The sequence below is a fragment of the Syngnathoides biaculeatus genome, chromosome 17 (assembly GCF_019802595.1).
Source record: "Syngnathoides biaculeatus isolate LvHL_M chromosome 17, ASM1980259v1, whole genome shotgun sequence".
In the NCBI taxonomy this organism is placed as follows: domain Eukaryota; kingdom Metazoa; phylum Chordata; class Actinopteri; order Syngnathiformes; family Syngnathidae; genus Syngnathoides; species Syngnathoides biaculeatus.
In genome coordinates, this window is record NC_084656.1 from 21,883,061 (window position 1) to 21,905,181 (window position 22,121).

The 22,121-nt window shown below is 47.1% G+C and overlaps 2 protein-coding genes across 7 annotated transcripts in view; one reads left to right on the forward strand and one right to left on the reverse strand.

Annotated features, from left to right (window-relative positions):
• Positions 1–22,121, forward strand: part of hexb (hexosaminidase B (beta polypeptide)) — a 45,267-nt gene that overhangs the window by 20,354 nt on the left and 2,792 nt on the right. For 2 of the 5 annotated variants that reach the window (XR_009792344.1, XM_061801959.1), the window contains exons 1-11: positions 16,429–16,772; positions 17,575–17,726; positions 18,019–18,084; positions 18,308–18,354; positions 18,481–18,591; positions 18,964–19,065; positions 19,279–19,411; positions 19,917–20,097; positions 20,176–20,262; positions 20,334–20,406; positions 21,824–22,001. Coding sequence is in view for 4 of the 5 variants with exons in the window: in XM_061801959.1 (XP_061657943.1) it covers positions 16,516–16,772; positions 17,575–17,726; positions 18,019–18,084; positions 18,308–18,354; positions 18,481–18,591; positions 18,964–19,065; positions 19,279–19,411; positions 19,917–20,097; positions 20,176–20,262; positions 20,334–20,406; positions 21,824–22,001 (1,387 nt within the window). In the remaining variant the exon portion in view is untranslated. Of the gene's footprint in view, positions 1–5,109; positions 5,210–8,094; positions 8,212–16,428; positions 16,773–17,574; positions 17,727–18,018; positions 18,085–18,307; positions 18,355–18,480; positions 18,592–18,963; positions 19,066–19,278; positions 19,412–19,916; positions 20,098–20,175; positions 20,263–20,333; positions 20,407–21,823; positions 22,002–22,121 lie in introns of those variants that run through there. The other 3 variants (XM_061801960.1, XM_061801961.1, XM_061801958.1) reach the window with 3 other exon arrangements.
• enc1 (ectodermal-neural cortex 1) lies at positions 6,537–15,704 on the reverse strand. 2 transcript variants are annotated; one of them, XM_061801955.1, is made up of 3 exons: positions 15,492–15,704; positions 10,113–11,916; positions 6,537–6,925 (listed from the first exon to the last, which is right to left on the reverse strand). In XM_061801955.1, exon 2 carries the CDS (start codon positions 11,908–11,910, stop codon positions 10,135–10,137), a length of 1,776 nt encoding a protein of 591 aa, XP_061657939.1. In that variant the 5' UTR covers positions 11,911–11,916; positions 15,492–15,704; the 3' UTR covers positions 6,537–6,925; positions 10,113–10,134. The 2 variants fall into 2 exon arrangements, with proteins under 2 accessions (XP_061657939.1, XP_061657940.1); XM_061801956.1 differs by lacking the exon at positions 15,492–15,704 and having other exon boundaries at positions 10,113–12,589.

Consider the following 22,121-nt stretch of genomic DNA (forward strand, 5'->3'; position numbering starts at 1 on the left):
AAAAACTTTTTTTAGTCATATACTTTACAAAAAAAGTATTTAAAAAATGTATACAGACATCTTTGATTCATTCCATCATTTTACAAAAATATTACATTTTGAAAAAAGTTAATTTCAAGGGAGAAAGTTGTGTATTCTCAAGGAGGAAAATATATTTTAGAATAAAGTAGATTTTCAAGGAAATAAACTGCATTTTATTCTTGAAAAAAGCTGTATATTTTGAGGAAAAATAAATTATTTTATATTTAACTACTAGAGATTATTTTTTGAAAACAAAATCTTACATTGAACAGAAGGAATGTCCTTTGTAAGCAAAAAAAAAAAAATTGTACATTTTTTTTTAAGAAAAAAAAAAAGTTGTGTATTTTCATGCAAAAAGTTTTGCGTGAGAAGTCTGGGGGGGCCCCATTGAAGCCTCTTCTAAAGTTTTTAATCAAACAAAAGGATGTGCGGACTGGCCCACGTGCTCCACATCGGCGCGTCGGCGGGCGTGAAACCAGATGAAAACGTTACGACGAGCGTCGGCGTTTGCGCGGACCTCACGCGTGCGCACGCTGCACATTTCTATAAACGCACATGCAAACGGCCACAGACGCGCTCCTCAGTTCGCCGCAAGCGCTTAAACGTCGCGCAAACCACCCAGCGCGTGATGAGAAGCCGGCGGAACTTAATCACACGCTAGCTTCGTTAGCACCCCCCCGATGTCAAATCTGGTTTCGACTGGACTCTGCTAGCGTTCCAGCAGATGTTTTCCACTTTGATTGAGCAACGTCTGCGTCCAAGATGAGGGATATAAAATTGTGCTCTATGGCTAAAAAAAAGGTTTGGATACTCCTTTTGGTTGCTCAATATTTCGTGTTATCTTTTTTTTGTATGACACTAGGAATGAGCGAGTATCGGATATCGGGCTAATTTCAAGAATGTGAAGTTTAAAAAAAAAATTATCCATCCATTTTTTTTTTTTTGCCGCTTATCCTCATGAGGGTCGAGGGAAATGCTAAAGCCTATCCCAGCTGTCAACAGGCAGGAGGCGGGTTACATCCTGAACTGGTCGCCAGCCAATCGCAGAGCACATCGAGACAAACAGCCGCACTCACAATCACACCTATGGGCAATTTAGAGTGTCCAATTAATGTTGCATGTTTTTTGGGTTTGTGGGAGGAAACCGGAGTGCCCACCCGGAGAAAAGCCACGTGGGAGGAACATGCAAACTCCACACAGGAAGGGGCGGGATTGAACACGAGACCTCAGAACTTTGAGGCAATGCTTTACCAGCTGATCCACCAAGCCACCTTAAAATAATAATTTAATTTGTGTATCTTTTGAGGAAAAAAATGTGGACATTTTTTATTCCAAGAGGGAAAAAAAATCTATATATTTTTTTTAGTGTTCATTTTTTAAGAAAAAGTTGTACATTTTGTTGGATATTTTTTTTTTTTAATTGGAATTGCAGTACATTTTCAGTAAGTCATACCAAAAAAGTCACATGAGAGAGAGAGATTTTTTTTTTTTGAGGGGGGGTAGGCTAACCCACGGAGCCCCAAAAGGCACATGGGGGGGGGGGGGGCACATTGTTTCTCATTGTAATGAGTGAACCCAATTGCAGGAAGCTACCGCCAGCAGGTAAGCTAGCTACGACTCTCAGAACAAACAAGTTTCTTCTTTTCCCTCCCACGTCCAAAGTAATGGAAAGCCGATAATCCAAATTGGGCTGCGGGTGAAAAGCGAATGCGGCCTGCGTTTGCCGTGTGGCGAGCGCCACGCGTTCCTTTCGTTAGCTGACGCGAGATTGACGCCGGCTGAATTGAATTCAAACTCCTGGTCTCAACGCCGCCTCCTCCGGAATCACTCTGAGCTCGGGAACGCGACGTCGTTAATATTCTTGCTGCGGATCTCGTTATGCGGCGCCGCTGCGTCACCCGAAGGCATTTTCGAAATGTTCGTCTCCCGCTGCGCTCACAAGATCAACAAAACAAAGACGTGCGAGGGTCACAATGGGGGGGGCGTAGATCTCAGTATTGATCTGAGAAGGATAAAGTTATATATTCTGTTTAAAATTCTTACAATTTCAAGGTGGAAAAAGTTTTAACTTGCAAAAGGAAAAAAACTCAACTGATAGAAAAATAGTTTTTAAGGAAAAAAAAAAGTACATTAAGTTTGTGACAAAATGGGAGGAAAAAGTCGCAGTGCCAATTTCCGTATGTTTTCTACAAAAATTGTTACAAGTGTCATAAAGTCGTCACGTTCCAAGAAGGGAGCTTATTCCATCTTTGTCATCATATTTGCTTGACAAATATTTGAGGGAGACGCGGGTATTGTCTGTTCCCGTTGAAAGACTTGCCTGTTTTCGAGATGTCGCCAGCGCATCGTTCGGCGGGCGACACCATCGTGGAAAAATCTAAAAACGCTGGCAAATGGACGTTTTCTTTTCATATTTATCATTAATATATCATCATTGGCCTGATTTGAAGCGGGTGCAGAAGGCCGATGAAAGGTCAAGCCAGTTGACCTTTGGCCTGACAAAAAATCCAACGTGAGTAGACTGCCAAAAAAAAATCTCAAGATGCTACGCCCGCAAAACACAGTCAGGCAGCCATTTTTCTTTGAGGCATCCATTTTGGCTCTTTGGCCAGAAAAGCCACTTTTTCCCCCGATTATTATTTTTTTTTCTTTTATAAATTTTGTTTCATTCAGAATTTTGTAATTTAGTGGGCAAATGTCGTGTGACCGAAAGAACAAGATCCCAGACGCAAGCGGCCGAAATGAGTTTCCTCCGCAGGGTGTCCGGGCTTTCCCTTAGAGAACGGGCGAGAAGTTCGGTCATCCCGGAGGGGCTCGGCGTTGGGTCGCTGCTCCTCCGCATTGAGAGGAGCCAGATGGAGGTGGCTGGGGCATCTGGTTCGGATGCCTCCCGGACGCCTCCCCGGTGAGGTGTTCCGGGCATGTCCCACGGGAAAGAGACCACAAGGACGACCCAGGACCCGGTGGAGAGACCGTGTCTCTCGGCTAGCTCGGGAATCCCTCCGGATCCCTCTGGAAGTGGCTGGGGAAAGGGAAGTCTGGGTATCCCTGCTGAAGCTACTTCCCCTGTGACCCGATCCGGAAAAACGAACGAAGGATGGATGGATGGCTGGGTGGATGCATAGTTGGCAAGTCGAGCCACCCAAAAAGTTTCAAGAAGCTATTTTTTTTAAATTGTTTGCCATTTTGGAGTCATTTTGGCCATTTCAACTTACACCGGAAAATTCCACCCCAGAGCCAAATTGACCGAGCAACCGGCATGTCTACCGCGAACATAGCTACAAAAAACAGTTTCACGGTGCCGTTTCTGAAAAGACACCTGAAGTCTTCGGTCTGGGTTCAAAGCGGCCGGCCATTTTCACTTCATTTGGGCCAATGGAACGCTTCCTTGGCGTGTGCAGTTAACAGCACCCAACGGACTCTGGTCCACATTGGAGGGCAGCGGCGTGGCCTCTCCGTGTGGGGAAGAAGTCCTGCTTCCTGCCGGACAGGAAACTCAACTTCCTGCCGTGATTAATGTGATGGCTTTTGAGGAGGGGGCTGGGGGGGGGGGGGGCGCCCCCACACACGGCGCCCCCACGTTGCACTTTCAAAGTCAGCCTTTGTCCACAGGCCACACACACGCACCGGAGAAAAGATCATTTTAGCGACTCGTTGCAACATCTCGGCACAGAGATTGTTTATTTCTTTAGCGCCCGCCCGGCCCCCGCGACTCTCAACGGACCCCCGCCCACCTTTTTATGGGTTGACGCGGGTCAGGATCCAGTCGCACTGCTGTTTCTCAAACCGTTGTCAGGACCGGGAATGTAAACACAAGGCACGCACGCACAGACGGACAGTTTATGCGCGATAGTGATGTACGTTCATATATTTAATTTAAAAAAAAAACAACAAAAAAGTCCGAGAAAGGAGGGAAGTGAGAGGAGGAAGCAGGGGGGGCTTTTTAACATTTCGCGTTCTCCTCCAGCCCCCACAATTTTGCAGATAATGGTTGCCAAGGTGACTCGGGAGAGAAAGGCAAAGTATGCGGCGCCTCTCTCGCGAGAAGCACAACCGGAGGCAGATTTTGCACCTTTAAAAAGAAAAAAAAATGGATTCACACACCGTTTCTGTACAGCCAAGAGCAAAAAAAAAAAAAACGTTTATTCAGCCACGGATTTCACATTGTGAACGGAAGAAAAAAAATTTACAAAATAATGCGGTAGAAATCGAACGAGTCAAGGCATGAATGACAATAAAACGAGGCTCAATTAGCAACACGGACGCATTTCTGGCATTTTTTTTTTTTGGTCTTTAGGAACATACGCGCATTAATATTCATTAGGATAAAAGCATTGTTGGAGCTCAAAATGTTCATCATAGCAGCCAACACCATGGCGCTTCAATCCAGTAACAACAACAATAACAAAAATTTCCGTGCGGTTGACATTAAAAAAAAAAAAAAAAAATGAAATTAAAAAGCCTCTCTTTAGATGCCAAACTTCTTAATCTGATTAAATTCATGAAACAACTCCGAGATGAAATGCAGAGGAAAAAGGACGGCGTCACTGTCATGTAGTTATCATATTTTTCCAAAGGAATAAAATGGCGGGTAGGGCTTTGCGTCGAAAGCAGTCGTTACCCCCCGCCGAGTGTCGGCGCGACGGACGCGACGACGTCCAGCTGGCGTCCGGCGCGACGCCCGCGACTTGGCGGACGGAGACCGTGACATAACGCCCGGTACAGTCCGCAAATTAGACATGACCTATAAAACCGATGTCCGGATCAGGTCGTCCTCCCGTGTGCCAGTCCAAGTCGGTATATCGATCACGTCATTGACATTCTTCCGGCACAGTGCCGCGGTCCACGACTTCTTTGTGCGCCACGGACCCCTTTCACGGAATAATGGACCTTTCCGACCTGTCAATCGCTCGTACGATAATAGCCAATCAGATAACTGCATTGTCTTAACCCCCGGCTTGACACGCCCCTCTCGCCGTGTTGTCCCACAAGGAACGCCGGTTGCCAGTAGTGTGCGCTTGGAAAAGTTAATGTTACGAAGAAAATGGTCCTCAGAACGTGCAATTCTGATGAAAGATATCCTGCTAGGTTACACAGTTGACGAAGTGTCTACGATGGATGATAAGGAAGAGCGCACCAACAACTAGATGTGGACAATATCAACAAACACGAGGCTGTATGTTCGAAGGTAAGTGAGGGAGGAGTATCTTCTCTGAGTTTGATTGAATTATTATTATCAGTGCTTTATACATTGCGGGAGAACAACTTTCACTTTGTTAGCGTATCATCGACCTGCTGAACGGAGTGTGTTATGCTTTATGCCGAAGAGTCGCGTTGGCCGACGTTTCGCCATAACTGACATTGCGTCCCGCTCCGTCCAAAATCTTAATTCCGTGTACATATCCTTGCGTGAAATAGTCGAGACCTCTCTGTAGAACTCTCTTTGTCAAGTCTGACGCATTTGGCAAAAAAAAACATACCCCGATATTATCTGGAATACGAGATAGATAATCGACTTCAAACATGTTCTGTTCAATCGCCATTTTGGAAGCTTGTGGGACACGGCTAAGGGGGCGGAGCTTAAGATCGCCATGGGAAAGGTCCATTCCACGGGCTGGCCTCGCAAAGCCCGAAGCAATTTTGAGCTTTCTGGAAACGACTGTATCACGTTTGTTTTGAAATGCGAGCAGGGGCCCGACCGCACAGTTAACCAGGATCCCCAAGCCGCCCTTTCGTCCTGCGGACAGCTGCGAGGACCGACGCATTCCCGGGCCCGCTCGCCGCTCGTCACGTGACCCGCCACCGCCTCCGCTGCGGTTAATTGTCGCACTCTTTTCGGGGCGCGGCGGCGGACTTCAAGCGGCTTTCGCGGCGCTGGGTCTTGAATTCTTTGAGCTCGACCCCCCGCCGCGGCCTTCGTGGCCTCACGCTGTGGGAAATCTGAGCTCCCCCCCCCTCCTCTTCGTTAAGACCGCTAACCCACGGGGCTGACCGGGTTTCCCACCCTGTCGAGCGCCGAGGAGAGATCGGCTGCCACGGAATCATTTCTGGCGGCTCGGTCTGCGGGCCACTCGAATTCCGCAGCCCTTACTTCGTGGGCCGTCCTCTCATTTGCAATCAAATCTTTTACGGTGGTTTTGCCACTCCGGCGCTCCCTGGCTGGCGACCCCGTCCTGCCCGATTTGCAATTCCTTGTTCTCATGTTACAGCCGAAATCCGATTCCCGGGTCCCGCTACTACGTCATATTTCCTTGTCGTCGTTTTTGCTGCGACCCTCGTCAAACCTCCAATAAATATCCGTTACAATACAAATAACCACTCTTCCGGTGCACAGCAAAACAAATTTTCCCGGCATTAAAAAAAAAAAAAAAAAAAATCATACAGATCCAACAACAGATTTAAAAAAAAAAATATATATATATATATGTATATATATATATATATATATATATATATATATATATATGAATGAACTTCAACGAAAGGACGAGCTGAGAAGATTTGACAAACGCGGCAGTCCCGTCCAATCGCCACCCGCAGGGTTAAAATGCAGCATCAATGGCAGAAGCGGAGTTCCAAAAACAAAACGAAAAAAAGTTCCACCCTCGGCTCTCCGCACGTCGTCATAGGTGGGCTTTGGGGGTGGGGGGCGAAGGGAGGCGCTCATTAGCGGATGAAGAGCTTCGTGTGCATTCAGTCCAAATGTGTGCTAGTATCTGCGTCGTTTATGAAAAATTAAAAAAAAAAAAAAAACGTCAAAATGCGGTCAAAAGCGCCAATCTGGCCCGTTTGCTTCTTCTTCTTTTTGATTGTTTTTGGTGGAGCGTCCGTCTCGGAGGTCTTCTTCGTCTCGTCAGTCGGGAGCCCAACGGATGATGAAACAAGAAAACACAAAAAAACAGATCTGGAAGAGACAAAAAAAAATGTTTTTAAGTATGTTTACAAACCAGAAACACGCTTACTGAAATCAGGAGGGGTGGTCCTGACCCCCAGGTTGATCCTAGCCCCGAGTGTGCCTACCGCCACGCATGATTATTTCTGTATTAGATATGTTTTGTTTTGTTGTATTGTTTTTAAAGCGGCGGTCAAGGAAGGAACTCGGTCCGGACTGCAGTTAAAAGTTTCGATTTTTAGCCGGGGCGACTTTTTAACGAGCTTCATCTCGCTTGGTCAGGCCAAAGAGAAGCCCCATAAAGTCTAAACGGGATCGTCGGCGGATGTTCGGCTGTTACGCTCCCCACCCCTGAGAGGTTTGGGTGGGGGGGGGGGGGGGACTTTTATTACAATCTTTCCTCAGTCAGCCTTTTTCCTTCCCTCGCAACTCGCCGTCAGCCTGAAGCGCCAAGCGCACAAAAGGCCAGCCGAGGTTTAAATAAGTGGCAGGATTAAAGCCCTCGGACACCGTTTTCGAGGCGGGGAGTAATCCCGCGCCATTAGCCGCCTCCCATGCGGACGTACGCGACGGATGCTCGCCCACGCCTCGTCGAGAGCTGCCAGCCATGCGCCGGGTGACCGCCGTCGCCCCCAACCCCAAGGCGGCGGTCGGCTACCCGACCGCCTCCCACGTCGAGCCTGCGTTGTCGTCCGAGGAGGTCAGCGGGACGACGCCGGCTAAAGTGACGCGTTCACAAGCCAGTACAGAAGACTTTTTACTGTGACCCAAGTAGGGTTATTCCTGCAGACTTTCACACCGCATCTGAGGTGAACGGGGGATGTTACCACAGGGCAGAAACAGAATCCCGCATTCAGAAATTTAGATGTTGTGACATATAAAAGCAGTTTTGGACGGCGATCGCCGCTTTCAACATTACGGGGGCGGGAGAAGCGGCAGACATGCCGGAGAAAAATTACAGTCTGAACCTAATAATCATAGTTTTGGAATGTGGACAGAAGTCGGAGCACCCAGGGGGAAAAAAAAAAAAAAAAAAATGCAAACCTTGGGAGGTCAAACCCCGGAGGACCATGCTAGCAAAAAAGTGTCATTTAAAAAAAAAAAAAAAAAGATATAGTTACAAAGGATGGAGAATTCCAAACTGCTATGATAGTGCAGCTTTGTTTATTTTCTTTGCTCAGATGGCGGATTGCGCGCACCCTCCCGATGGGATGCGAACATGTGGCTCGGTTTAAGGGGGCGACCGCCGTTCTGCCCGAGGAGGAAACCAAAAAGAATGCTCTATAGAAAATGGAAGGGTAAGTGATAGTGTTTTCCCTGGTGGTGGCAGCGCTTCGGTACTGAACTGCCAAGCAACACGATTAATAGCGCATTGCAAAAAAAAAAAAAAAAAAAATTTTTTTACATGGTAGTCCAAAGACCGAGAGGCCGCATAGCTCAGTGGTTGGTTTGGTAAACCAGGGGTCGTGAGTTCGTATCCCACTGGGGCCTGCGCTCCCCGAGAGGGGTTGCGTCACGAAGGGGAACGGGCGTAAAAACTGCTCCAAACAAATTTGAGCGTTTCGCTGTGGCGGCCCCTAACGGGACAAGCCGATAGAAACTTGCTTGGTAGTCCAAAGACCCAACTGTTTGTACAAGTTCTTCAAAAGTGTCTGGATCCGCCACGCGTACAGATCTGCACATTGATTGACAAATGTATGCAATGTGTCGTGTATGAAGTGCAACTTCTTTGAGTGAAAGTGATTTTATTGTCTTGACTTGATTTCGGGGCGCCCCAGCGTATGATTTGTGTTGGAAACTCAAATTTGTTACAATCTAGCCTTAGCTACACGCCACTCGAGTTAAGTGATTTCATTTTTTTTGAAGAGAAGGCCATGGACTGCTCTCAGTTTCCGGCAACGTGAGCCACAAGTGACCGTTATTGTACGAGGCGGTCAAACAGAAAAATACAAAATGCGAACACTCGCGAGGAGCTGCTGTCGGCCACAACTCGCGGCCAGATGCTCACCGGCAAAACCCCCTCGGCCGCCAACGGGAGCGTGACCTCATCTAAGCGTTGGGTGTAAGTGGCCTGCTCGCTCGCGGCCCCAGACCCCCCCCTCCCACCCCCCACCTCCCCTTGTCTAATTGGCCAACCGGGCAGGAGTAACTTCCCCCACAGGAGCCATAAAAGTATCCTATTCTACTTCGATTAGCATCTCTCAGTACTCTGGCACGTCCCCGCAGTCACTTAACTACCGCATGCAAAGGCTTTGGTCAATTCCCCCCCCCAAGACCTCCTGCCACTCGCCTGCCTTAAGCCTCCGACATTCCTTTGTGTCCAAAGAACCCGGAAAAAGAGTCCGAGCGGTTAAAAAAAAAAAAAAAAAAAAAGAGCCGGCCCCGATTCAAAGGTCTTGAGGATTGAGATGCTCAATATTCCCACAATACTCGACCCTAATTCCCACGCAAGGAATTCGAGTAATGCGTGGCGGGATCTCACTGCATATCTTTTGGGTTTTGTCACCGTTTTCTGATACACAAGGGGGCAGAAGTACAATCAGAGCGGAAGAAGACAATGTTTAAGAGTTCTTAGGTGCCTTTTGGGTCAGTTTTAGGTATGGGTCCTTGAGGTGTTTTCAGGTGTCCGAGACATCACCTTCGCTTTCTGTCAAAACTCCTGCCGGGTGCTGACTTTTTTAAAACTTTCCAGTGGACACGACGGCGTGACCTACGATCATGGCGGAGAGCCCCAAAGGGCAATAAATCCATCTGAATTATAACTTCAGCTGTGTGTCAAAAGTTTTATTAGCAAACCTTTCAAGGCTTTGCCACATAAAATTGGTTTCGAGGACTCTTGGGGAGAATCTAGTTCTCTGTGAGACTTGGGAAAGAGGGGCTTCAGGACACAAAGCCAGGTAACAAAAGCCCCAAATCTCGAGATGCCGTGTCCGAGACAGACGAAAGCTAAATTCTCTTTGCTGAAGCTCAAGACAAAGATTATGATGGACCAAACATACAGAAAGAAGTCTTGGATCTTAGATTAGATTTGTGCTTACGTAGTTTTTACTGATTTTATTTAGACTATTAGATTGTTGATAGCTAAATTTTAATGATTTTTTTTTTTCCTTCTTAGTACAAGAAGGATATAAGTTAGGTTTGTTTTTTTGTTTTTTTTTCCACACAAGTGTCTACTTCTGTACGGAATGTGAGCACTTACGGAACGAGACCAGTGGAGGTCTTCAGGCGGGCAGATGCTTCCAGGTGCTGACGAAAGCGGTGGGGATCAGGGAATAGGGCACTGTGGTGATGCTGTTCCATGCATCCAGCGTGGGGTCATAGCAGTCTAAGGTTTTGCAGCGCTGCGTGCCAAAGTAGCCGCCCACCACGTACAGTTTGTTGCCCGACGCCACCGCCTGGCAGCTCATGCGCTTGGCCGTCACGTCGCCTACTTTAGTCCACTGGTAGCTCTCGCTGCTGAACTTGTACGCCGAGCACGCCGAGAACTCTGTGTCGCCGCCCATGACGAAGATCTGGTTGCCCAGGACGGCGGCGGCCGTGTAGCGCCACGGCTGCGGGCACGACGCGGGCACGGTCCACCGGTTCTCCTGCGGGTCGTAGCACTGCACCTTGGGCAGCTTGTCGTGAGTGACACTGGTCCCACCGAAGGCGAAAAGCTTGAGCTTGACGCTGACCACCGCCGCGTTGCTCACGCCCTCCCTCAGGGGTGCCACCATGGTCCACTTGTTGGCCGCCGGGTCGAACTGCTCCACTTGTTTAAGCGACACCGAAGGAGAGGCGGGGAGGCAGCCGGTCGCTGCCGTGTGACCGCCGACCACGTACAGGCAGTGCTTGAGTTCGGCCGAGCCGTGGCCAAACCTAGCGATGAGCATGGGCGCGGCTTTGGACCATTCCTCGTGGACCGTGTCGTAGACCCACACGTCTTTGGAAACGCCATTCTCCGATCCCCGTCCCCCCGTTATGTACACCTTGCAACCGATGGCGCAGGCGCTGAATTCCTTCCTCGGGCTGGGAATGTCCGCTTTGGGAATGATCTCCTTGGCCTTCTGGTCCACCAGGTACAATTTGTCACACATGAAGGTCTGACCCCCGAGGAGGAAGAGGGCGTGGCTGGTTTTCCGGGGCCTAGCGCACTGGCTGTTGACAACGCCGTCGTTCTGCAGGATCCTCAGCTTACACCGGATGGCCTCGTCCACCAGCTCCTTGCTCCCAGCCTGGGCGTTGATCAGCTCCTCGGTGGAGACGTTCTCCATCAGAAAGATGGCAGGCAGCAAGGCCAGGCGGACTGTCCCCAGGAGCTGGGGGAGATCGCAGTGGCGCCTCTCCAGGTCATAGTTGATCCAGTTCAAGGCGGCCTCGTACACCAACCGCTCATCCTCGGTCTCCAGTTCCTCGTGGGACAAAAGCTGCACCACCATGTCTTTGGGCAGCTGGAGGAAGTCTTCAGTCTTGCAAATGGCGGGGAAGTTGCTGAGGCACATGCTCCAGGAGAGCTCCGACAGCTTGGTGCACTGGTGGGCGTCGGACAGGAGCAGCATGCCCAGGCAGTTGGACGGGTGAAGGTTCCTCTCCAGGAATTCTGCGCAGGCATCGCGGATGTCCTGGAACTCCAGCATGTCGCCGGCCTCCAGCAGTGACTCGGCGTTCTCTTCGTTGATAACCACCCGTGATGTGTACGCGTAGTCCAACAGCAGCTCCAGCACCTCCGGGTGGACCGAGTCGTGGAAGTCCACCTCGCTGGCCTGGCTCTCGCGCAGCCCGCCACTGAACATGGCCTCGAAGTAGCGGCTGCAGGCGGCCAGCACGGCGCGGTGGCACGGGAAGGACCGGCTGCCGGCGTGGAGGAGAACGTCGGTGAACAGACGCTGCTGCCGCAAGGAGTTGAGGTGCATGAGGACGCTGTCGGCATACGATGACTTGTGGAACAGGTAGATGTTCATGGAGCCGGTGCTGGCCCGGGACTTCCGGTTCTCGTGGACGCACACGGACATTTTCATTGAATCCTGGAAATAAAAACGGAGGGAGGGGAGGGATTCAGATACAGATTATACCTACCGCTACCTCCAAATGATTATCAGTATCCAAAACGTTTGTTAACCCGCCTCAGCCCACTTGCATCCATGGCCTCAAAACCCTGAGGGACACGGTCACACGTGAACGTTTCTCAGGAATCGGCAAAGGCGACGTCGTATCGAGAGAATTCGAAGCATCAAAGCAATTCGAGGTAGACGCGCATGAAGGAGATTCCTGGGATTCCAGATCGCAGTCAACCATTAGGCTTGACCCGCGAGTGGGTTTTCTCACTCGCTGGCATTCCCGGTATGCGTGTAGTAAAAGCCCACACGGCAGCTGGTTAGTCTTTAGCTAAGCCGGGTGCTAACAAGCTCTTTGACACCGACAAGAATGTGGAGACAGGATGCAAAGAATTCAATCAATAGTGAGAAACCGAGTCAATGACACCCCCGTAAAAAGGTTTAGAACTGCCTGTAATAATCATTGACACTGTGAATAGACCACAAACTGTGGTCCTAAAAACACATCCTCATCAGAGATAGATTTCCTAGATTGTGGAAATGGACCCCAATGCCAACTGTTACTATTACAGGAATTATTTGTGTTGCTTTAAAATAAAAAATGAACAAGTCGCAAATAATTTGATGTAAAATGTTGAAGTTCTGCACGCACGACGCTATCCGACTTTCACGTTCCAGATAAAGACGTCACCGCAAGCATCCACGCTCTGGTGGAAATATCCAACAAAGCGCAAAAACCTCGGCCTGACAGGACGGGTCGCATTCCAGCCGTGACAAAAGGTGGCGACGCGTCACCTCGCGGCTTTGCTCAGATGAAAACCGCACACGCTGCACTGATTCTTCACCTGGACTAGTACAATTCCAAAAAGGCTTCCTGGTAAATGCGCGCTTGTTACGGTCGAGCAGATCGCAGACCTCCACCAAGGCTTGCTAAACACCCATTTGTGCATTTTTCTATAGCGCTTGTCCTAGTTACAGACCAGCGCTCGCGCTCCCACCTATGGGCAGTTTAGAATCAATGAAGCTGACATGCTTTGGCTGGATTTGGGATTCCACCCCAGGAACCGCAGACCCGTTCAGGTAGAGGTGCTATCCACGCATCCGCTGTCCCGTCAGTCTTGATGACTAACCGTCTTCAAAAGTGAAAAGGTCCCAGAACGCGGCACGTGAAAAGGGCGTCTATATACGTTGCGTTCACTTTTTTTTTTTTTTTTTTGCTCAGTCTGGATCAAATATGAATTTAATGCTTTCGATTAGTAAAAGCGACCTTCTTAAGGATCAATGAATGAAGGCATTCAAACAGCTGCAATCGCTCTTCAGTCATGGAAATCATTTCCTGCTTCTTTATGAAAGGAAAAGAAAGAACAATCTGCGGCTAACAGCCATTCCCACGCTCTCAGCGAGCAGATTGTTTGGGCTTTTTTTTTTTTTTTTTTTTTTCCACGCAAATAACGTTCAAAGTCACGGTTCGGGCGGTTTCTCCCGTCAATTATCACTTCAATCGTGGCTCGTTTTGTCATCACCAAACATGACTAATGGAGCCGTGAGCTCATCCGGACAAATCCGCAACCGTCCGGTTCGCCGAGTCTCTTTTAAATGCGCGGCCGGCGACTTTTTGAAGTATACGTCTGAGCGTTTTTTTTTTTGTTTTTTTTTTAATGTGTGAGATCATTATCGAATGGTAATAATAATAATAACAATAATAATCCGCAAATTCCGGCAAACAACGTCGGGGGATCCCCAGTCCAGGAAGCCTCTGGACGCCATCTGAGGCCTGAACTTGAAATCATTGCCAGGTGTCCACAATCACGGACTCAGGAAGGAGGGATGGGAATGTGACGGGGGGGGCGTCTTCACCAGTAAACATGAGGATCAGATGCGCCACTTGGAAGAGACAAAAAGGGGGAGGAAAAAAGAAAAAAAATACGGCGGACTCGGCGGCGACCGTTGATCAGCATCAAATACTCTTCTGGATCCAATTTAGCTTCCCTCGCCAGCTGTCCTCACACATGCGCCCGCCGGAAAACCTCGTTTACTTACTCGGCGACGACACCTCAGGGCTCCGTTTTAGGTCCCGGGGAGAAAAAAAAAAAAAAAAAAAAACCACCCGACGGCACCTCGCGTTTTCTCACGGGACGTACCGATTCCGGGGTGGTGATCGTCACGTCGTGGAAAGCAATCGCAGAACCGTAATCGAGGCAAGACATATCCTTAGCCTACCGGTATCCTTCGAGTATTAATGTGCTTGCTAAAAAAAATGTGAAGAATCCCTCAAATATGACTGAAGCAATTATGTTATCAGGCTAATGTTAGTTTACTTAAAGAAAACAAATGTCACAAATTGTATCTAAAAAAAAAAAGAGGGTGAGGTTTTGGAGATGCTTTCTGCAGAATAATAAAAAAAAACAAACGGCTACTTTTGTGACTATTGGGGAATTATATCGAACAATAACGACGAGCTGGTTTCAAATTACCGAACAAACGCACTTGCGCACCGTGAGACGCGGCCCCGTTGAGTAGAACAGAAAGCCATTGTCGGGACGTGAATGGCAGGAGGTGGCTACGATTAAAGTTAATGGTTTAATCGTAGTGTCAGCGCGCAGTGGTTCTGCCCATCAGGATATGCCGCTGCTGGCGTCGAGCACAGCGGGCTTTGTCAAACTGTTTACTCTCAAAAAAAAAAAAAAAAACCGCAAGGGTTACTTATTCACACAGTGTGTTGCATTTACACTGCTGCAAAATGCCCAATCTGGATCACATCGGGATTACTAGATTAACTTTGTCAAAATGCACATGCATACAGGACTTTTTTTTTTGGGGGGGGGGGGGGCTCAAAACCATAAGAGTTACTTATTCACACTTGCGTTTACACTGCTGGAAGATGCTCAATCTGGATCACATCGGGATTACTCGATAAACTTCTTTAAAATGCACATGCATACAGTACTTTTTTGGGGGGGGGGCTCAAAAATCACAAGAGTTACATATTCACACTGTGTGTTCCGTTTACACTGCTGCAAAATGCTCAATCTGGATCACATCGGGATTACTCGATTAATTTCAATAAAATGCACATGCATACAGTAATTTTTCGGGGCTCAAAAATCACAAATTACTTATTCACACTGGCAGATTTTTGCACCGGCACCTGCCAGATATAAAGTTATCAATTCAGCACATATACAGTACACCCAGATAAAGAATAAAAAATATATAGTTATGATCATAATGCAATTCTAATAGTGCCTTGTGTCTGACTATTTCTACTCATTGAGTGTATAGTTTTAGTCATATCTGTCTTGGCGATGTTGTAAAAATGCAAACAAATGCCCACATGAATAATTTCTGTGTAATACATTACTAAATATTTGATTAATTCCCGCTCGCGGTTGCTCTTTTGTTCCTGTTGCTTTGTCTACTGTATAATATGAATGCAGAGTGGGAAGATTGTTGCTTGCAATATGTCATAATATATGGAGTAGTTAGACATGTAGCAATTGAAAATATATATAGAATAAAAATAAAACAGCGATAGTCTGGTTTACCTCTTAGGGGCAAAGCAGGAGTTCAACCTCGCCCGTGGAATCCCTCGCACATACCCGCGGTGGGAGAGCCACGATGCGGCCGCCGTGACCGCCTCCCCTCGGTTCCGACGCCAGGTACCACCGATCCCGATCTCGGCCCAAGACCTCCGCGACGGACTCGGACGTCCGGGATGTCGGTGGCGGCGGCGGCTCGCGGTTCCGAGACTCGACTGACTTGGGCTCGCTCGTGCTTCAACCTCGGTGGTTTGTGCTGATTGGGCGGGGTTGCGGCGGGGGTGGGGCTTGGAGACCCCGCGGAGCCAATCGGGCCGCAGTGGGTGGGAGAAGGGGGAGGGGTGTTGGCATGCAAAAAAAACAAAACGTGCGGTCGTTTTAATACACACACGCTTTGTTTACATCAGAAAGAAAATTATGTCGTTCCACTTGCCATTGGTGCAAATCCAAAATTTAAGACTTCAGCTTTTATATTTTGATCCGGCACAGATATTGTATGAGCTGTGAGCGATTAATGCAATTTCATTTATTTTTAAAGACGAGGAAATTGATTTGATCCAAAGGAAGTTGCGAGGTTGGACACGGAGTGATTGAATAAAACTCGTAATTCAAGATGCCATTAGATATAGGTTGTTTTTTTGTTGTTGTTGTTTTGGCTCGGTGTAGTGTAAAATTTGTTTTAAAAAAAAAATTGTTCTCACTGTTGCATTTCTTGGGAGGAAAAATATGAGAACAGTGACACCCGGTGGCCATTGCGATAGAATCATGTAAAACGTCACAGAAATTAAACGACACACTAAAAAAAAAAAAAAAGTTATTTGTGTCCAAAACACTTTTTAAAAATTGCACTTGTTGTCCGCGGTACGGTGAGAAGTGAAGAAAATCATTAATTCTTGACGATCTCTTTAAAATATGACTTCCTTTTCGGTTAATTTACATCCGTGTTCCCTTCGCTCCGCCCCTTGGATGTTACCCGGCTTCCGTTTCGCTGCTGGTGTCTCGTGACAATTTTCGGTCCGTTCGGCGGACGATGTTTTCTCCCGTCAACGTTTTCGTCCTGCTGGTGGTCTCGTCCTCCTGCGCGGGTCTCCGCCACGACGCCACCCTCGACGAGGAGCTCGTCCGGACCGAGCAGCCCTCCAAATGGGGCTCGTTGTGGCCGCTTCCCCAGCGAGTCTCCACGTCGGACCTGACGTTCGCGTTAGCCGCCGCCACCTTTCAAATCTTCGACGGCAACCCGTCGTCGGCGGGGCCGACCTGTAGCCTGCTACAGAACGCTTACAGGAGGTGACGTTGCTAGCATTTTTGATTCATTTTTATTTACTATTTCTTTTAGAATTTTGTCAGACCGTGGAAAGTGACAAAGTGTGAATACTTTATGCTGTAAAATATTTAAAAAGTCCGCTGCCGGAATACGAATAACGGATTTGTTCTTCAAAGTACATTTTGGCAACGATACCTTGGAAAATCCAAATTAAAAGGTATATTTTTCCGGTATTTAATCAATTCACAACAAAGTATTTGTGTATTGTGCGAAATTTTAAGTACCCTAAAAATATAAACAAAGGTCACAAAAACATAAAACAACCCTTAAAAAGAAAAAAAAACAATGAAAACCTTTAGTTAACCCAAAATAATATCTGGCCAGAAGGCGAGCACAGTTTACTTAATAACGTTGCAGTGGATACAAAAAAAAAGAACAATGTATCCACCAAAGAATTCAATTACAAACTAGAAAGTACACTCGATAGACTCCCATTCATCTTTAATGGAGAGCAGATAATCAATACTGATCAAATTCACGAAATACAAGCACAGCAAAAACACTGGCAGTCCCATCACAACACAATAAGGATGATTGAAAGAGCAAAAGTCCAAACTTAAAAGTGCAGACCGATAATGTTTCTCCTAACTGGATTTGCCAGGTTTCTGTCAATAAATGCTGTACATTGGGTCCTTTTTTAAAGACATTTGAAAACGGATATTTGTACGTTACAGTCCTTCCTTCGTCACGTAATTGCGACGCCGCACGTATTGCGCAACTGCATGAACTCACCCAGTTCAGTTATTTTTATGTCTTCCTTTACAGGTACTACAAGTACATTTTTGGCGAGGTTCGAACAAAATGGCCGGGCCAAGACGAGCGGGCCGACTCTCCAGAACTGTTGGGGCTGGTGGTTTTGATCACGGACCCGGACTCGGAATGTGACCGATATCCCGGCGTGACGTCCGACGAGTCATGTAAGTTTGGCTGCTTCAGAGGCAGTTAAAGACGAGTTTTGGGGCTTTCCGGCTTTTTTTTTTTTTTTTTTTAACAAATGTGTAGCCGCCATGAATCTGTGTTGTACAGTACTAAGCGGTTGTATTGTAATATGTATTGTACAGGACAGTCGCACATTTCCCACTTGGTTACCACAAAGTAGCCTTTTTGTTTCTTGTAATATCTTTAGTGCACCATAAAGTTATTCAAAGTGCTTACTTCGACATCATGTCACACGACGACGTTACTAATAAAACACGTTTGTGTCCTCAGACGAGCTCTTGGTGGTTCAGCCGTATGCAATCCTGAAGGCACCAAAAGTCTGGGGGGCCTTGCATGGTACGCTGCCGTTTCCTTTATTTTTTTTTTACATTTTTTCACTGCAAAGGTTGTGCTTCGGGAATCATTAAAAGTTGCAGAAACTCAATGTTTTGTAATCCACAAAGAGGAACAAAGAGGCTAAAATTTCATAAAAAAAAAAAACTTGCATCATTGGGAAAATGCAAACCTGTCACTTATTTTTCTTAGTGAAGATGTTTTTTTTTTTTCCGTTTGTTTTAAGGACTGGAAACATTTAGTCAGTTGGTGTACGAGGATGACTTTGGGGCCGTAAGTGGCTGCAAATTCATTCATTCATTGGCTGAACATCCACAACGTGTGCATGATCCATTCTTTCATTTTTCAGTTCTTCACAATTCATTTTGTGTTTTTCACCGTCGACGTGAACCTTTCCAGAAAACCGTCAACTTGACCGAGATCAGCGACTTCCCCCGGTTTGCGCACCGAGGCGTCTTGCTGGACACCTCGCGGCACTTCCTACCCGTGAAAGTCATTCTGGAAAATCTGGTAAGTTTAAATCAATAAATTTTGAACTACCGTAATTTCCGCCCTACAAGCAGCCACTTTTTTCACTCGCTTTCAACCCTGCGGTTTATGCGGTGATGCGGGGCTAGCGTTAGCGCACATGGTTTTAAGCCTCAGTACACAGATAAAGTTTAATGCTAGCACCGTGCTAACGCGAGCGCCACGCTAACACTAGCACCGTGCTAACGCTAGCCCCGCGCTAACGCTAGCCTCGCACTAACGCTAGCGATAAATTCTTACTGTGTACCGAGGTTTAGAAACCAGGTGTGGTCTATTGGCCGGGAATTACAATAATCTAATCTGCTAATTTTTTAACTAATATTTTGGTTGTCATTTTTTTCCCCATTACTCCAGGAAACCATGGCAATGAACAAGTTTAACGTCTTCCATTGGCACATCGTGGACGATCCGTCCTTCCCGTACCTGAGCCGAACGTTCCCGGACCTCAGCCAGAAGGTCAGCGATTTTATTATTTGCCTTATGGTCACATAGCGAGGCTCAAATTAGTGGGAGGAGTTTTAATTAACATTTTGGCTAACGAGCTAAGTCTTGTCAGTACCATAAAGGCTGACAAGGGTTTAAAATTTTAATTTTGCTTAACGAAATGTGATTGGCAAGTCTGTGTTTCGAGGGCGAGCGAATTATGTCTTTTCACAACGTCTCCATCAGGGGGCGTACCACCCGTACACTCACGTGTACACGCCGTCCGACGTAAAGATGATCATCGAGTTTGCCCGACTGCGCGGCATCCGCGTCGTCCCCGAGTTTGACACCCCGGGCCACACGATGTCCTGGGGCAAAGGTTTGTGACCCTCGCCAGCCACCGTCCTCATCGTCAAGTCGTTGTTACAAAAGTTTCCAGTACACTCGGACATCGCCAACAAATCCCAGAAATAGCGTAATGCAAGCAGCTGACCCACCCACGACACCCTAGCGAACTCTATACTAAAAATAAATGTATTTCTTAAATTGTTTTATTATAGAAACTATTTAAACTATACGTGTATTTCTACTATGCAGTTTATTATCAGGAAACGCTAAAAAAATGCTTTAAAAAGCCAAATTTTTTTAGGCTTGGAACGCATTATTTCTTTTTCCATTCGTTGTAATGGGAAACATCAATTTGGTTTTCGAACCGTTTTCTGGAACGGATTGTGTTGGAAAACCGAGGCATCACTGCACGTCATGAAATAATTGGTCAATTGATTTATTACAGATATTCAGTCATAGTTTAGTGCAAGAAAGGTTAGAAGATGCTAGTCTATAGACTCCAGGATGGCGTTATTAATAATTGCACCTCTCCGTAGGACAGGCCAATCTTCTAACGCCGTGCTTCGCCGGCTCCGAACCGTCGGGCAGCTTCGGGCCGGTCAACCCGATCGTCAACACCACGTACGACTTCATGAGCCGTCTCTTCCGGGAGATCGCCGCCGTCTTCCCCGACGACTACGTCCACCTCGGGGGCGACGAGGTGGACTTCACCTGCTGGTGCGAGCTTCACTCGCCCGTGTAGGCAAACGACCCCCACCCCCACCCCGCAACACACTCGACTTCTCGGCTTTTCAGGAAGTCCAACCCCGACATCCAGAAGTTCATGGAGGAGCAGGGCTTCGGAAAGAACTACAGCAACCTGGAGTCCTTCTACATCCAAAGGTGGGGGGTGGAAAACAGAACACCTGGCTGCATCTCTGACGCTAAATGTCAACGTTTCTCGTTCGGTGCAGACTTTTGGATATCGTGGCGTCCACCAAGAAGGGCTACATCATCTGGCAGGAGGTCTTCGACAACGGCGTGAAGGTAAAGGGAGGGTCGGAACTCAAAAGGAGACGTATTTGGCCTTGTCTTTTGAAATGTCAAATCATTTCGAGGTGTCTGAATAACTTGCGGATTAAGAATGACGGCACAATCCGGAAACTCTGCCTATCGAGGGGTCTTTCCGCATGAAAATAAGAAAACCTGTCCCATATCGTACTGCCATGGCCAGTCACTGCACAGTCGAGCACAAAAAATCACGCGCGGAAAATTTGATACGAGTAGAAATACATAGATATTGAAAGACGTCGCTTATTTTGTGTATTCTTGCAGAGTTGTCGCAGACTCTTAGCGCACATGAAAACTGATCCAGCGCAGTGAACCGCAACCTGACTTTTTTTTTTTTTTTTTTTTAACACGGAAGCACACGCTGCTGCTCACCCTACACTTCTACTTCCTAGTTTACCTGGCACCGCCCCCCTCCGCTCTTAAAGGGGTACACTCATAATCACAAACTTTACATCTGCGGGCATGACTGACCACACCCGTACATTTTTCAAATGGGAGTGACTGCACGGCTAATGCTACTACTACGTTGGGAGGAGTAGTTCTTTGCACACTTTGGTTTCCGCACGCACGATTGGTCAACATCGATTGCGTCACTTGCTCATCGTTTCGGTTGAGCGACAACGGCGAAAGGCTTACTGTAAATGGGGGGGAAAGTAACAATAATGTGCAAAATCAATCAAGCCTTCAAAAGAAGAAAGCTTTTTTTATTTCATATTGTGGCTTTATTTCATCTCAAAGGATCATTGAAGGCAACCCCAAATTTTTTTTTTCTATCAATTCTAGAGGATGTAATTCAGTAATAGGAACAACTACAGCGCAAACATGATTAAAAAGAGATGACATGTTGAAATGTTACAGATTTAACAATTGCGTTACTGTGATTCACAAAATGGTACAATAGCTCCCTCCAGTGGTCATCAAAAGAAGTGCTCTATTAAATGTTCACAGTTCATTTTTAAGTACTATACACCTTTAATCCGTAAGAATTATTTTGAAACATTCTAGTACAATTTTTTTTATTTAACTTGCCTACATTTTAATTGAATCATTATATAAATGCAGTTTAATTATGTCTACATTTAAGACCACTGTGTAATGTTTGTGTTTTGCAATAATATAACCTTTTTGAAACAAAATTACTGCCGTGTTTACAATTAAGTCAGGATACGCCGCTGCATTTTAATATTGGTCATGTTGGTGTCACATTTCATGAGTGGTATTTAGTGTAAAAAGTGTAAGAACTGCTGTAGAGCATTCCAGTAATTGAACCAAAAGTTTTAGTAGTTTGTATCGTATTATATTTCACACAATATACAGTCAAGCTGTATGTAATGGTGAGCGTCGCGAGGTACAAGAAGGTAGAAGAGGCGACTCTAAACTCGACACGTTGCAGCTCAAGCCGGACACGGTAGTGCACGTGTGGATGGGCGGCTCCGACTCCGGCGACGAAATGCACAACGTGACGGCGGCCGGATTCACCGCCATCCTGTCGTCGCCCTGGTACCTCGATTACATTAGCTACGCCCAAGACTGGCTCAAGTACTACAAGGTGGAACCGCTCAAATTCAACGGTCAGTCCGGGCTAAGCCGCGTTCGGGCTTCTTCAACTGGCTTCAGCTTAAAAGTGCAGGGGGGGGGTGACGGACGGAGGGACGGACGGACGGATTTTAACTTTGTCACATGGGTGTCCG